Source organism: Ranitomeya imitator, chromosome 10 (assembly GCF_032444005.1).
Source record: "Ranitomeya imitator isolate aRanImi1 chromosome 10, aRanImi1.pri, whole genome shotgun sequence".
NCBI lineage: Eukaryota > Metazoa > Chordata > Amphibia > Anura > Dendrobatidae > Ranitomeya > Ranitomeya imitator.
Genome location: NC_091291.1, coordinates 43,214,908 through 43,229,331, shown reverse-complemented (window position 1 = coordinate 43,229,331; position 14,424 = coordinate 43,214,908). Strand labels below are relative to the sequence as shown.

Here is a 14,424-nt window from a genome sequence, read left to right as displayed (position 1 = left end):
CAAACAAAAACAGCTTCTTCCTGTAAATCCGCGGCTACGTTCGGTAAATTATACCACATTTATTCAGGATACACAAGCTGGATACTTTGTAGTTTTACCCAAAGACAGAGGATAATTTCCAATACAAAATTGGCTCCTATTGAATTCATTAAAATATAATTAATATTAATATTTATTAAAATCACAATGAACTCATTAAAGATGAAAACTTCAGTAGAGCAGTCGCTCATTTATTAATTGTACTCCTCATATCTACTTCTTCCCTCCGTCCGTACACCCTAAGCTACACACTACAGCTGCCCACTTTTATTTCCCCATATGTCTTTTGGAAATAATTCAATCCATGATTACCAATCTTGAAGAAAATATATATGAGGATCATTACGAGCCAGCTGTAAGTACACGGCAGGTGTTGTCCTGGAGATCTGAGCGTGAAAAATCATGAAGCACTGTCCCTCGGGTCTATACCGTTATCTGTGATTTTTGCCATTTCACCTCTTGCTCTGAACAGCTGTTTACTGAAAACAGCAGTTTGTGCTTCAGAGCTGGAATCACAAATCAAAAATTAAATTAAAGGGATCCAAAATGTTTAATTCTAAAGATTCTTCTAATGAAGACTAATTTGTGATGTCGACACATTTCGTTTATTGGGATCCTAGGCCTTCAGGCTACACATCCACCTAAAAGATACTCACACAAAATAAAACTATGGTAGTGAGGTCGTGCGTCCTGCAGTTGGATATCCTGGTGTGTAGGCTAGGCTGTTCACACTGCCCAACTTTACATGGCCGCACCACTATGGGAACAGTAATGGGACTTGTTCTGGCTCCATAATCTCATCACAGCCCGTAAGCCCTCCTTTGGCACGGTGGATGTGGTCGTCCATGCTCACACTTCTGCAATAGGGCACCAATTCGTTAAACAGCTCATAGATTATACACAGGTTAGGCTTCTGAGTGTCGACAAAATCCAGATACTAATCATAATGTTATGGGAGAATGTTGAGGGACATCATGTAAACTGCTAAAATAAAAAAGCACTTAGCATCTATCACATGTATGGTCAATGGTCTTAAAGGGGGTCCGTCCGCTTTTCTATGGCACTAAAGGATCATCAACACGTCTGTGTGCTGTTTTCTGTTTTTTTATGGAAAGAATATGGACAAATTATAGTCTATGGCCTTTTTCACAATAACTTATTTTTTTGTGAACTGTTGGGAAGCATGTCCTATTGGCTGACCAAACTCATATCAGTGAAGGGGTCCGTGATGCAATCGGACAGGAAACAAATCCCATCAGTGTTTTCATCCATGTTTTGTTTGAGGGTCTAAGGGGGAACATTTCTCCTTGTAGAGTGTACCAATATGCACGTGGCCCCTTCAGGTCTTCAGTGCCACCTCTTGGATTTAGCAATCCAAAAAGTCAATATCGACTCTTTAAAAGAGGATTGCCACATGTCTTAGCATAAGAAGCCAAACCAAACACTATTTGCAGACACATGTTTTACAGTTTTTGCCCCTCATCTGTGCAAATATCTGATTTGTCTGGTTGAGAGGCCTCCAACAGGGATCTAAGAGGTAAGAGAGCCAAGCCAGCATGAAAAGGCTTATAGGCCATACAATGCTTCTCTGGGAAATTAGATATGCAAATTGCTTTTTCAGAGAGGAAGAGAAGAGGAACTCTAGTGCCACCTATTGGATGTAGCAATCCTAAAAGTTAGGCATTTTATCCTACGTCATGTGATAAGACTTGTTTAAGATTGCTACATCCAATAGGTAGCACCTGAGAACAACACCTCTTCTCTGATAGGGATATTTCCATACTGTCCGCTTGAAGCAACAATATGTGAATTCAACCTAAGGTATCAATAAATTCAAGCATTTCCTCAGAAGCCTTGGACAAGCAATATGGCTGCCATACTACCTCCCTTAAGGTGAAAACAATATGGCTGCTTATTTGGTTAGTACCTGTATCCTTCAGATTACATTTCACAATTTACTCATTTATATTTTGAAATGTATTGTGAGCTTGGCCTCATAGTATGGTGAGCCACTATGACTTGTCACATCAGCTGTCAGTGAGATTGATGGGGTCCTTAGCTACAGGAGGAGTTGCCAGCATCGGTGTGGACCTGGCCTATGTGGTAGTTAGGCTTGAACAGATTAACTCCTTTTTCAGGGCACTGGGCTGGGATAGTTGCCGGCTGGTCTAGCTTGTAGGGCTGAGTGTGGGCTTCCGCTGAAAAGTTATGGGCCAAGTGCACTGCTAGGGTGGAGTGCAAACTTGGTTAGGGTTATTGAGGGTAAAGTTGGGCCTAGTAGAACCTGTGTAGAATGTCAGCCTGAGAGGGGCTGGTGGTAACCAAAGTGTAGTCGGAGATATGCAGCTCCAAGGTTCGTGCGGTGAATTGGACGGTTTGGTCCAGTTCAGTAGTGAACTAAATGACAGTGGAACAAATGGTTTCTGTTTCTGAGCTAAGTTCCTGAGACCAGCGTGAAGACAGAAACCTGTATGAAGCCAACATGTTGGCCTGTTCCCGTAGTAGCCATCATGATGACTTTTTTTAGAGTCTTGCACAGCAAATTTGCCAAGTTATGCATTGGGTGAAAGGTTATATACAGTAACTAGACAGATTTGACCTTCAGGCTAGAAAAGCCGAACCACCATCCATGTGGTGATTTAATGGGCATAGTGGGAAATATTAATCAATGTCTAATTTTTGGACAATGCAAACTTAGACTTAGTTTTAAAATTTGCCAGATTTGTCATAGTGGTTCATGCTATACTTGACAAAATGTGTGAAATCCTTAGACTGTCTAGTCTAAGTTTACATTATATTGGGTCAATATCATCGTTAAATTGGTGGTCTGAAATTCGCCTAAATCCCTATCTATTTAATGCCATAGTCTAAACTTTATTCTAATATTCTTGAATTAAAAATTCCCTATCCTTCCCTGTCTACACTAATTGTTTTTTTTTCCTACTTCCTCTTTGGTGACGTTTCATTTTAAAATTCCCAGTGCATGCAGGGATACTCAAACAAGTCATCACTGCCACAGCCCCTGCCTCCTCCCTGAAATGAAGAGTCATTAGTGACACTCGTTTCAGGGGCTGGGCTAATCCCTGTGCGATCTGCACACTGACAGTGTGCTCTCTCACTGGCTTAGATCAGCAGTAACGAGCTGGCAACAGAGTGCACTGTCAGTGTGTTGTAAGAGTACCTAGCGTGCAGAGACCAGCATTACTCATGCGAGTGAAGTCACTCTGCATGCTAGGTATTCTGACAAAGCCAAATCATTACTGATGATCTGAGTCGGCGACAGCGCGCACTGTCAATGTGCACATCATGCTGGGACAAGCCAAACCTCTGAAATGAGCGTCGGTGATAACGCTTTGTTTGAGGTAGGGAGCAGAGGTTGTGGAAGTCTCTGCCCCCTGATGATGGACTCATTTGAGTACCATAGCTTGCACTGGGATTCTGAAATGAAGCATCATCAAAAAGGAAGTAGGGGAAAAAAGAGCAGTTAGGAATTTTTTAATTCAAGTATATTAGAAAATAGTTTAGATTATGGAATTAAATAGAGATTTTGATGAAAATTAATTCAGATTTCACAGAATGCAAATAATTAATTGCATCTCACATCATGCATCTTATCAGAAACATGTAGAACTTAGATCTTCACCAGACCTTCATTATTTCCGGACTGTCACCTGTTACTGACAGCGTAGCTTGTTGGACGCCTACTAATGAAGTACGATAATGGCTTGCTGGAGGATCTGCATGTTATCACTTTGTAAGATACAGCTCGGAAGACCCCAAACCATTCACTGTTCGGAACTAAGAAAGCAATAGGAAAAAAAAAAAAATCTCAGCATCCAGCATATGGTGTGTCCTCAATATTCGTGCAGCCTAGGCATTGTTCTCAGGGAGCACTGCTGGCCAAACAAAGACCCCATAGGCTGCGAATTGTGCGGTCTCTCTAGCTGCAACTTACATGGGTTAGCGACTCACAAAGGGGAGCCGATATTTCCAAAAATGCAGTAAATACGTAATGCATGGATTTAAACCGGTATGATAGATATACTGTTAGTATTAGTCTTTTCTTACGAGGAGGAATATTTATTGTTATCTTTGAGTATTTTTGTTATAATATAGTAATATATTTCTATGAAAATAAATAAAATAAAATACAAAAAAATACGAAAATATACAAATCCATAAAAAAGGCTATAACATAGATGCTAAAATACGGCCTATAAACTAGGCAATGCAGATGGCAGTCACCCTCCCTTATGTAAATTGCACCAGCATACCCCCATTTAACAAATTTTTCGGGCTCTACAAGAACAGACCTGAGTCCATAACCGTGAGAAACGCATCATATGGCTTATATTTACTTAGAATGTTTTGTTTTTTTACCATTGGAATTTAAGAAGATCAATTCACATCTGTTATTTCTACAATCCAAACTCTTCTTTTTTTCGTAGTTCCTTGGCAGCCCCTACAATTAAACGCTGGAGACGCAAGGAAGCGTTAGCCAAGATGAGGCCCTGTGATACGCAGGCAACACGACCCGTCCTGGTATGACTGCGCGCAACGAGAGGAAATAACAGGCAGGACGCGGTCAATGGAATTCCCTGTGTGGCATGTATAATCGAGAGTAAAGGGAAACTCCGGTAAAACTTAGTTTCCCATTTTAATTATTCATTGACACATTCTTTTTCCAAGCGGAGTAAATCTGAGCCAATGGGGGACAATAATGAACCGCTACGCTCCAGTGCCGACACATACCATCTACACAATTGCAGCACATCCACCGCAGGCAATGGTGAAGTGTCCTGTGCCTCCAGACGGAGCAAAGCAGAATCACATGGGGAGAGGAGACGTTGACTCCCTATTGGAGCTTTTTACACTTATACATCTTATATGCATAACATTAGAAGATGGAAATTACATTGGTTTTATGTTTTTTTGTGTGAATATTTTTCACTATTTTACTTGTAAAATTGAATTTTCTACAACCACCGGGGGAAGCATTTTATCGCGAAACGTATGTATCGTTCGCTCTAGCACACATCCTGTAATATGCCCATTACTGACGCATGATGAACTTGTGCTGAAACTTTCAGAAATGATAGACGGAGATGACCCGGAATACTTAGGACAAGGTTAGGGTCAGGATACAATGAAAAATGTCTCCCTTCCCCCCATCCAAAATAATAGAAGGGTTAAGTGGACCACAGTGAACCGTGCACAAAGCCCCCATTAGCAGATGATTAGTCCGTGAGCAAAACTTAGGAGTATCGTGGAGGAAAACTAGAATTTGTATTGTTAAGTCATTGCTATTTTGCCTTTTTTTTGGCTCTTTATACTTTTAAAGTGACTTTTAGTATCAATGTGTATCAACGTCTTACAGAGTGACCATGTTAGATAGTCTGCCCTAAATCTGCGATTTTCAGAAGAATTTTACATATAAATACACAGTTTTCCCTTTGGCACAAATCATTGTGAAATGGCAACGATCATGTGTTATCACGGTGCACAAATGATGCAAAAAAAACAAACAAAAATTAATTGGTAAATTCAGCTCCGCTCCATCGAAAATGAATGCGAACTAACGGGATAAAAAAGGATAAAAGCAAAAGAGAAGAATGAAAGGTATGCGAAGGGCGCAGACCCCCCTTACATGCGGAGGAGAGGGTCTCTTCAAAGAAGCACTTACCCTATACACATTCTCCGTCAGTCTGTTCACCTCATCGGACCTGGACATGTTGCTTGGCTTGATGCTCTTCACATGGGATTTAGATGACGGACACAAGGCTGGATCCCTGGAGATGTGGAGACAGAAGGTGTCTCTGTGATGGTGACCACTGACCACTGCTCTGGTGTGGAGGGCTGGCAGTGGGTGGGAGGAGAAGGGCCTGGGGAGGAAACAGGATGGGAGGGAAGGAGAAAACAGCCTCAGACAAAAGTTCTACAGCTCAGAATTAAAAAAAAAAAAGAAAAAAAAAAACTTCCAGCCAACCAGAATTTTCCTCGGCTGTCACCCAGCTGACTATGTGCTCTGCATAAAGGGAGGATTCTGCTTGACAGAAAAGGAGGGGCTCATTCTGTAGACATCTGGGAGAGTCTGAAAAGGGGTATCTTAACCTTCAAGCCTTAGACTTAATCCACAGACTCTTTCATCTTTCCCCTCACACACCAATTTCCCCCTGCAAATGGGAGACATGACACTGCAAACAGTTTAATCCTGGAACCAGAAGTCTCCACGTCCTCAGGAATGAATGGAGCTATGTTTTAAAGAATATTTTCCGATTTTCCTAAGTGGTCGCCTTGGACAAGAGTTTGCTTGTCTCGTATGAAGGGGAACTTTACGTCTATATAGAGGGCACTGACTAAATAAGTCACGTAGAGCCTCATCCACTGGTGGACTTTGTTATATGATATTAAGGAACCGCTTTGTCAGCAAAAATAGTTATTACAGTGTAGTATGGACATGAAGAGGAATAAGGTGGCTAAAAAGTAGGTGTAGAACATTGATGGAAGATTTACTGCGTTACACAAAAATGAAATAAACAAACAATATAATAAAATATATATACCCTTCTTATAAGTGTATACATTTACCTATATAATCTGTTGTGATGAATTTCATCATTGATTCAACCGTATACCTACTTTTACACCACTATATCTACACTGACCAGCAAATGGGTAGCAATGTTTTGAACTCTTGACTTTCAGGCTCCATATCTCACCATCAACTTCTGCTTCGATCGTGAGACCATCATCATCTTGGATATCTCATGATATCATACATAAATTTGACTTGCGACTATTTAGCATATGATTAGTTATGCAGATTCTTGTCATGTTACTGCATTGTTACTGTTGTGCTTCTAAACATCTAAATTGTAATTATTTTGTTAGTATTTTGGCTTTCATCACTGCCTGAATCCTACTGTGCATGCTCTCAATCAGATTCAAGCATGTCTTGACCAAAATCTGATCTCAGGTCTCTTCTACATGTTCCCAAAGTTTATATATATGAGGAGAAACAAGAGCAACCAGGTACAATTAGTAAAAATATATTTTTATTGAAAGTTCAAAAGTTTACCAAGTAACCACAAATCACCACAGAAGATACAGTAAAATTAAAAATACGCAGAAAGAAAACAAAAAAGCCAAGGGGCGACTAATTGCAAATGCCCGGCTGTGCCTAAATTTCCATAATCATCTAAAGTGCTTGTGCAATCAACCGCCAATCAGTTAAAATGTCAGTACATGCCCCTATCATTTCCCGCCTCAACTACTGTAATATCCCCCTCTGTGGCCTACCAACTAACACTCCTGCACCTCTCCAGAATTCCTCAACTAATTCAGTTGAAACTACTAACGATGTTTACAAAGTCGTCCATAATCCGTCTCCTCCATAGATCTCCAAAATAATTTTCTGATACCTCCCCCAACGTAATCTCCAGTCCTCATAAGACCTACTTCTCTCCTCCAAGCTTGAATGATCCTGACCAATCATCTCCAAAATTTTTCCAAGTATCCCCCATTCTTCCTATTGTCTTCCACATTTGACTCCTTCAGACACAACCTGAAAACTCTTCTAATCAGTAAAGTCTACAGCCTGCAATGACCCCAATGCTACTTCACTATTACCGGAGCTGCTTCTACACCCCAACCTACAGTTTATTGCCCCAGGATCCTGTAGATGGCAGGGCCTCTTCCCCTGTGTACCAGAAACTTTTAATTCCTATATATGTATTATAGCTATGTTATCGATCTTCACATGTGCAGCTTCATGGAATCAACGGGGCTTTCATGGGCTAAAGCAGACATCATAGAGGAGCACCGAAGTTAAATAAACCCCCCCATACACCATACACATGGGAGCTGTAGCCATACAGTTTGGAGGATTTACTCAGCCGCACTACACCCATGCACACGCCACTTATAGGATCTATTTTCTTTGTGAAAAATTTTATTCATAGGGCAGAAACTGCACATTTATGCTACTTTTAAATGTATTCAGTGTTGGAATAAGGTTCTCAGACAGAGAAGCAGTGTTCGGCAGGAAACACTTTAATAAAGTTGACACTGCCGGAGGGAAAATGAAGGATATTCACACTGATCTTATACAAGAGCCTCACGCACACTGCAATACTGAAGCTTCAAAGAACCTCAAGGGGCATGGGTTGGTGCTGTACTTCCGTATGACTCAAATATGGGGTTGTCTAGAAAAAATGACCTTTTCTCAGGGGTAAAACGTAACAAACTCAGTCCAATTATCCTACCGCCACTGGCAGGTCGCCTCTCTATGAGTGAATTCAACCTCTAAAAGAACTATGTGGTAGGGAGCCATGCAGCATCTACATTCTCTCATAGAGCAAAAATGCAGGGGCTGCAGTCGCTCCCAGATTCTGAAGCCTAGAGGGGCCAAGAAGGTTCCTTTGGCCCATATAAGTATGCCAAAAAATATTAAAGATCAGTGATAGTTGGGCACCCTGATGGAGATTTAGCATTGCGCACATGAGTTTCAAGTTAAACCATTGGCTCCATGCACAATGCATAACCTGTCATCATTTTATAGACAATCATCTTGGATATCTCAGACTTAAATTTTGATTTGCATCTATTTAACATATGATTAGTTAGCAGATTCCTGTTAGGCCACTGCATTGTTGCTGTTTTGCTCCTTGTGGTGGAAAAATATTTTTCTTCCTGAATGTTACAAAATACAACCTGTTCTCACATAGTAGCTCAGTGCGTTAGTAGATTGATTGCCAAGCGTAAAAGTCATTGGTTCGAATCGAGAAGCAGCCCTGAAGATGATTTCCCAAGAAAAGAGAAACAGCATCATCCAGTACATCTATAGCAGTCTCTTGGCCAAGAAAAGTGTCAAACTGCATCATGCGAGTGTCATGACAGTTGGAAGAATACAAAAAGAAGACCATCCATGCATTCAGAAGCCAAAAGGTGGACATCAAGGCAAAATCGGAGTCAACAAGTCGGCTCATTACAAGGTCTTTCAATTTTGGCAGGACAAACACGCAGTGGAGGTGGCTCGTATGCTTCATAATAGTGAGATCACAGACGTCTGGAATGGTGGCCCGAAAAAGGTGAAGAAGCCTCATCTTCAATATTGTCATAAGAAGTGTCTACTCAAGATTGCATAAAAGTACAAAAAGTGGACAGTAGCAGATTGGAAACGGATGATTTGAAGCAATGAGAAGAAAGTCAATAGACTTGGCTTTGATAGGTGCAAATGGGGCTGGAGGAAACAAGGGAAAAAGGGTCTAACAGATCAAGAAATTGAAGGAAATGTCAAGTTCGGTGGAGGAAGCATGATGAAATGGGATTATTTCACAGCCAAAGGCAATGGATACTTTACCAGGATCAATGTGGTCTCAATGCTCAGCTATATGTGAGCATCTTACAAAGCGATTTACTTCACACTCAAGTACTATGGGTGTGAAAATCACAACATAGTGTTCCAACAGAACAACATCTCGAAGCATATGTTGAGATTTGCAAAAAAATGGTTCAATGACAATGAAGTAGAGGTGCTGCATTGGCCCTCACAGTCCGCAGACCTCAACTCAATCAAACACTTGTGGGTAGACTTGAAGAAAAAGCTGTATACATACCCAAGTGAGTCAACCAACTTTGGGATTGTGTATAAGAGACCTAGGAGAAAATTTTGGTCGACACATGGTTGAATCTGATTGAGAGCATGCCCAGAAGGATTCAAGTAGTGTTAAAAGCCAAAGGTGGATTTACAAAATACTTACAAAATAATAAAAAATAAATGTTAGATATTTTGGAGCAAAACAGTAACAACGCAGAGACATGACACGAATCTGCATAACTAATGATATGCTAAATAATTGCAAGTCAAAATTATGTATGACATAGGGAAGATGATTAGCTATAAAATGATGTTAGTCTCACGTTCAAAGCTGTAGTGGACTGTGAGATATGGAACCTGAAAGTCAAAACTTTGTTACCCTATTGCTCTTCACAGTATGTGGAGTTGGGAAGTAATTTGTCCCTTAATATATAGTAATTAGCATCTGCTGCCTCATGGGGTTTTTTGCCATTCTCTGAAACAACATGTTAGGTTATAGGTTGAACTTGATTAACTTATGTATACCTTCAACCTTTGAAACTATGAAGCTCAGCCTCTGGATGCTGCCATTTTTATTTTTTCGTGCATAAGTGTCAGAGCACGACACACTGCAAATACAGCAGCCACAGAAGACTGCAGTTGTCATCAGGCCATTTCTTCTATACTGTGCCATGATCAGCTACAAGTGGAGCCTGGTGCCATTTTATTGTAGCCCAGCACTATGTGATGGTCTGTATTTCCCCCTCTTTCACCTGTAATTATTGTGATCTGAGTGGAGCCATCATGTCATTGCGGTGTTCAGATCACATTAATGAGCTGTGAGCAATCCCCAGGCCTGGGCACCAAGGCTGCAGTGGTAATTTATTCCAGTGATGTGTACTGACCACCGCAGATCTGTTGCCCGATCTTGGTGAACATCCATCTCTTTTTACTGTGATCTGAGTGGAGCAGCCACAATGAAATGACTGCTCCACTCAGATCACTCTAGTTACTTGTGAGCACTCATCAGGTTCAAGCATAAGGACTGCAGCTGTGATTTCATTCAGTGGCAAGTACACATCATTGTATGAAATCACCGCCACAGCCTGAACTTGGTGTGCAGTCCCTGCTAATGATTATGATCCAAATACCACAATGACATGTCTGCTCCAATCAGATCACTGTAGTTACTTGTAAGCAATCATGAGGTCCAAGCACCAGCGCACCAGCGGAGTGAAATCACCTCCGCAGCCTGGACATGGTGAGCGCTCATTGGAAATGACTGTGATGTGAGTGCTGCAACGACATGACAGCTCAACTCAGATCTCAGCAACTGTCGGCTCCACTTATCGTTAAGTTTTAATTGACAAAAGAGGTTGTACAAGATGATAAAACCATTTCAGCTTACGTGCAATACTAGCGCCACAACTGACTACATTTGTGATAGTGCCTCTCAGGTTCATTAAGTTCAATGGAACAGATGCTGTAGTACCAGATACACAACACCGGCTCACCGGGCTGCAATACATGGCACTGGAACATCAGAGACCTGCAGCTAACGTTGGCATGCCCGCGAATGTTAGTGTGCTGCTAGCTCCTACGTTGGCCTAAGAAGGGAACCAGGATGGATGACATTATACCAGGAAGGGGAACATTACACCAGGAAGAGAACTAAGATGGTGCATATTATACCAGGAAGAAGACCAGGATAGGGCACATTATACCAAGAAGGAGCCCAGGTTGGGAGACATCCCAGGAAAGAGCCCAGTATGGGGGGACAATATACCAGAAATGGGACCAGGATAGGGAGCATTATACTAAGGAGCAGCCCAGCTTGGGAGACATCCCTGGAAAAGGCCCAGTAAGGGGGACATTATATAAGGAAGGGGACCAGGACGAGGGACATTGTACTAGGAAGTGGGCCAGGATGGGAGAAAATATACCAGGAAGGGGCCCAGTATGGGGATAATACACCAGGAACGGGGCCTAGCATGGGGGGATATTGTGCCAGAAAGGAGACCAGGATGGGGGAAGGATCCCAGGAAGTGGCCCTATATGGGGCACATTATTGCTGAAATGGCCCAGGATGGAAGACATTATACCAGGAAGGAGCTCAGGAGGTGGGCTATTATTACTGGAAAGGTCATGGATGAGGGTCATTATTGCAAGAAGGAGCCCAGGATGGAGGGCATTATTACCGAAAGGGGCCCAGGATGGGAGACATTATACCAGAAAAGGGCCAGGATGGACGACATCATTATATAGTGACAAATACATATATTTTTATAGGACTAGAATGCTGCCATTGCCCATACATCTGACTAACACAAAGGTGAGGTCCCGGGTCACCGGTTTGCTAAGTATCTGATAGCATTCTCTCCCCTCTCCCCTTTTCATTATAAGACGCTGATAATGTAATTTGCCCATTCAAGTCTATCGATGCCTGGAAAATTTTGGACTGAACTCTGATGACATCTGAGTGCAGTTCAATTTCTGCGAGGTCACAGAATGGAGAGCAGCAAGAAAAAGAAAAAAAAGAAAAACGGCACCAGGGTCATATGCACTATTTGTATGGTGGATCCGTAAGTTAGACCAACGTGCAGTTATGCAAAATATCGGGTAATAGGTGCTCAGCATAAGTCAATGAGTAAATAGATGGAAATAGAAGAAAAAGTGCGGCACTCACCCTTTTTCATTGATATCGTAGTCTTTATTGCTCCATAAAAGGTTTAAACAAATTCAGTTCATGGGAACGGCAGGTAATTTGAGGGGTGCGGGGAGAAGAAGGTGGACGACGGCCGTTTTGCACACTGAGTGCTTCAACGAGTCCAGGTCTATTCCAGGTTTATTGAAACAATCCAGAGAGAATCATTTTAACGTTTCAATCCCATACATGGACCTTCATCAGGATGAATTGGGTTACAGGAAGAGAAGAGATATGGCCAGATGGAGACATGTGGATAGCGGTGTGGTACAAGTACAAGTACTGACGGATGCCACACTACAGCGCTATCCACACGTCTCCATTTTGACATATCTCTTCTCTTCCTGCAATTCAATTTCTTCTGATGAAGGTCCATGTATAGGAGCGAAACGTTAAAATGATTCTCTCCAGACTATTTCAATAAATCATATAGCGGAGTACCAAGTTTTACATTTACACCGAGAAAAGTAGAAACCCATGAATTTTCAGGTCGAAAGGAACCACATCATAAGGTAATACTAGCTGATTAATAAATGTAGAGGCATAAGTGACCAAATGGAGGGAAAAAAAACCCAAACCCCATACGGAGTGCTACTTTACTCTAGGGTTTCGCCATAGATTGCTTATTTTAACCCTGCTGTTGTCTTCGGTCAAAAACGACCGACCTTGAACTTCAATATTCTTTAAAATATTCAAGATGCGGCTCTGAAACCCGTGGCCGACCGACCCATCCTCATTTAAGTCAATCAACCACAAGTTTCAGAACCGCATCTTGAACACCCCCAAAAATACCAAAGTTCAAAATCGGTCTCCCCAGACCGAAGACAACAGCAGGGTTAAATATTAGCCCCCTGCCCATTGCTATGTATTACAAGTAGCTTATTGGACTTTGTTAGGTTTTTTATTGTCTCTTCCATGACCAAGCTCCAATCCTTGCGTGAAGTTAGAGGTGTTGTACTTCCATCCCATTTCTGGGGTCTGGATACTGCCATCATTACGACCTGTCCCTGTGTAGGGGGGGAGAATAATATGAGTAGAGGGGTCGGCCGGTGGGGGAATGTGAAAGGACGAACATGTGAAAATCTGGCAGATTTCCCGAATCCTTGCAGTGAATCATGTGCGATTACATTATTTTTTTTGCACTTCTCCAGCCATCAATCAGATCATCGTTGATTACAAACCTGCATGATCCTTCATGCTATGAATGAAATCTATGTGGTTGAAGCATGTGGTTCATTGTTTTGGCTCTAGCCATGGAATCCTGAGTATATATATACTGTACAGACGTCTCATGTAAATCCCATTTCCCCCATGCACAGAATCCATTCGGCTCGCACATATTGCATTTGCATGTCTGCATGATTTTCTATGATAAGGATGCATTTCTTACCTCCGCACAAGGCATTCCTCCACCAGCCTGCAGGCCTGGGCTTAGCTTCTTTTGCAGGGGGCTGATTCAATATACTCTCTGGCAGCTGAGAACAGTGCTGCAGTGTGATCATCTGAACTGAAGTATATTAGATCAGACCAGTATTATGTGCGAGTGCGTGCCTGCATGTGCTTTACTAAGCCCAAAAAAAAAAAAAAAATGTAAAAAAACAATTTTAAGACAAATGTATTTGACGTAAGGTTAGATTGTGTTAACACGTTTCTTTTCGTTGTGCAGGTCATTGGCTTTATTTCCAAAGAATCACTCATTGCCGGATTTTTTCATTAAAAAAAATTTAAAAAAAAAATAAGGCGATTATTAATAGAGAAAAATGTCATAGGATCAGAAATGATAATTTATTGGCAGAAAAGTTGATAAATGTCCCATATGTCTTCATTCACATGTCCAGTTTTTTCAAGGATAGCACTCATAAAATGGGCAATGCAACTTTATCGGTCCGTGAAAAAAAATCAGATTACATTTGGATACCGTCTGATTTCAGTCCCATTTTCATGGACTGTCATACACAGCGGGGAAAATAAGTATTTGGTACACTTACGATTTCTGCAAGTTATTCTACCTACAAAGGATGCAAAGGTATTAATGTTACCAAAAAAAAACCCATAACATTTATGATTTTTTTCCGTTTATGATGTTTACCAATCGGGTTAATCA

The 14,424-nt window shown here is 41.5% G+C and overlaps 1 protein-coding gene across 2 annotated transcripts in view; it reads right to left on the bottom strand.

The window, feature by feature from the left end:
- The window catches only part of LOC138651723 (BAR/IMD domain-containing adapter protein 2-like), a 95,172-nt gene extending 81,323 nt beyond the window's left edge, over positions 1–13,849 (bottom strand). Inside the window, exons 1-2 of one of the 2 annotated variants that reach the window (XM_069742145.1) lie at positions 13,711–13,849; positions 5,723–5,921 (exon numbers count right to left, since the gene is read on the bottom strand). In XM_069742145.1, the coding sequence (XP_069598246.1) occupies positions 5,723–5,770 (48 nt within the window). In that variant the 5' untranslated portion in view covers positions 5,771–5,921; positions 13,711–13,849. Of the gene's footprint in view, positions 1–5,722; positions 5,972–13,710 lie in introns of those variants that run through there. The other variant, XM_069742146.1, reaches the window with a different exon arrangement.
- Positions 13,850–14,424: the final 575 nt, after the last annotated feature.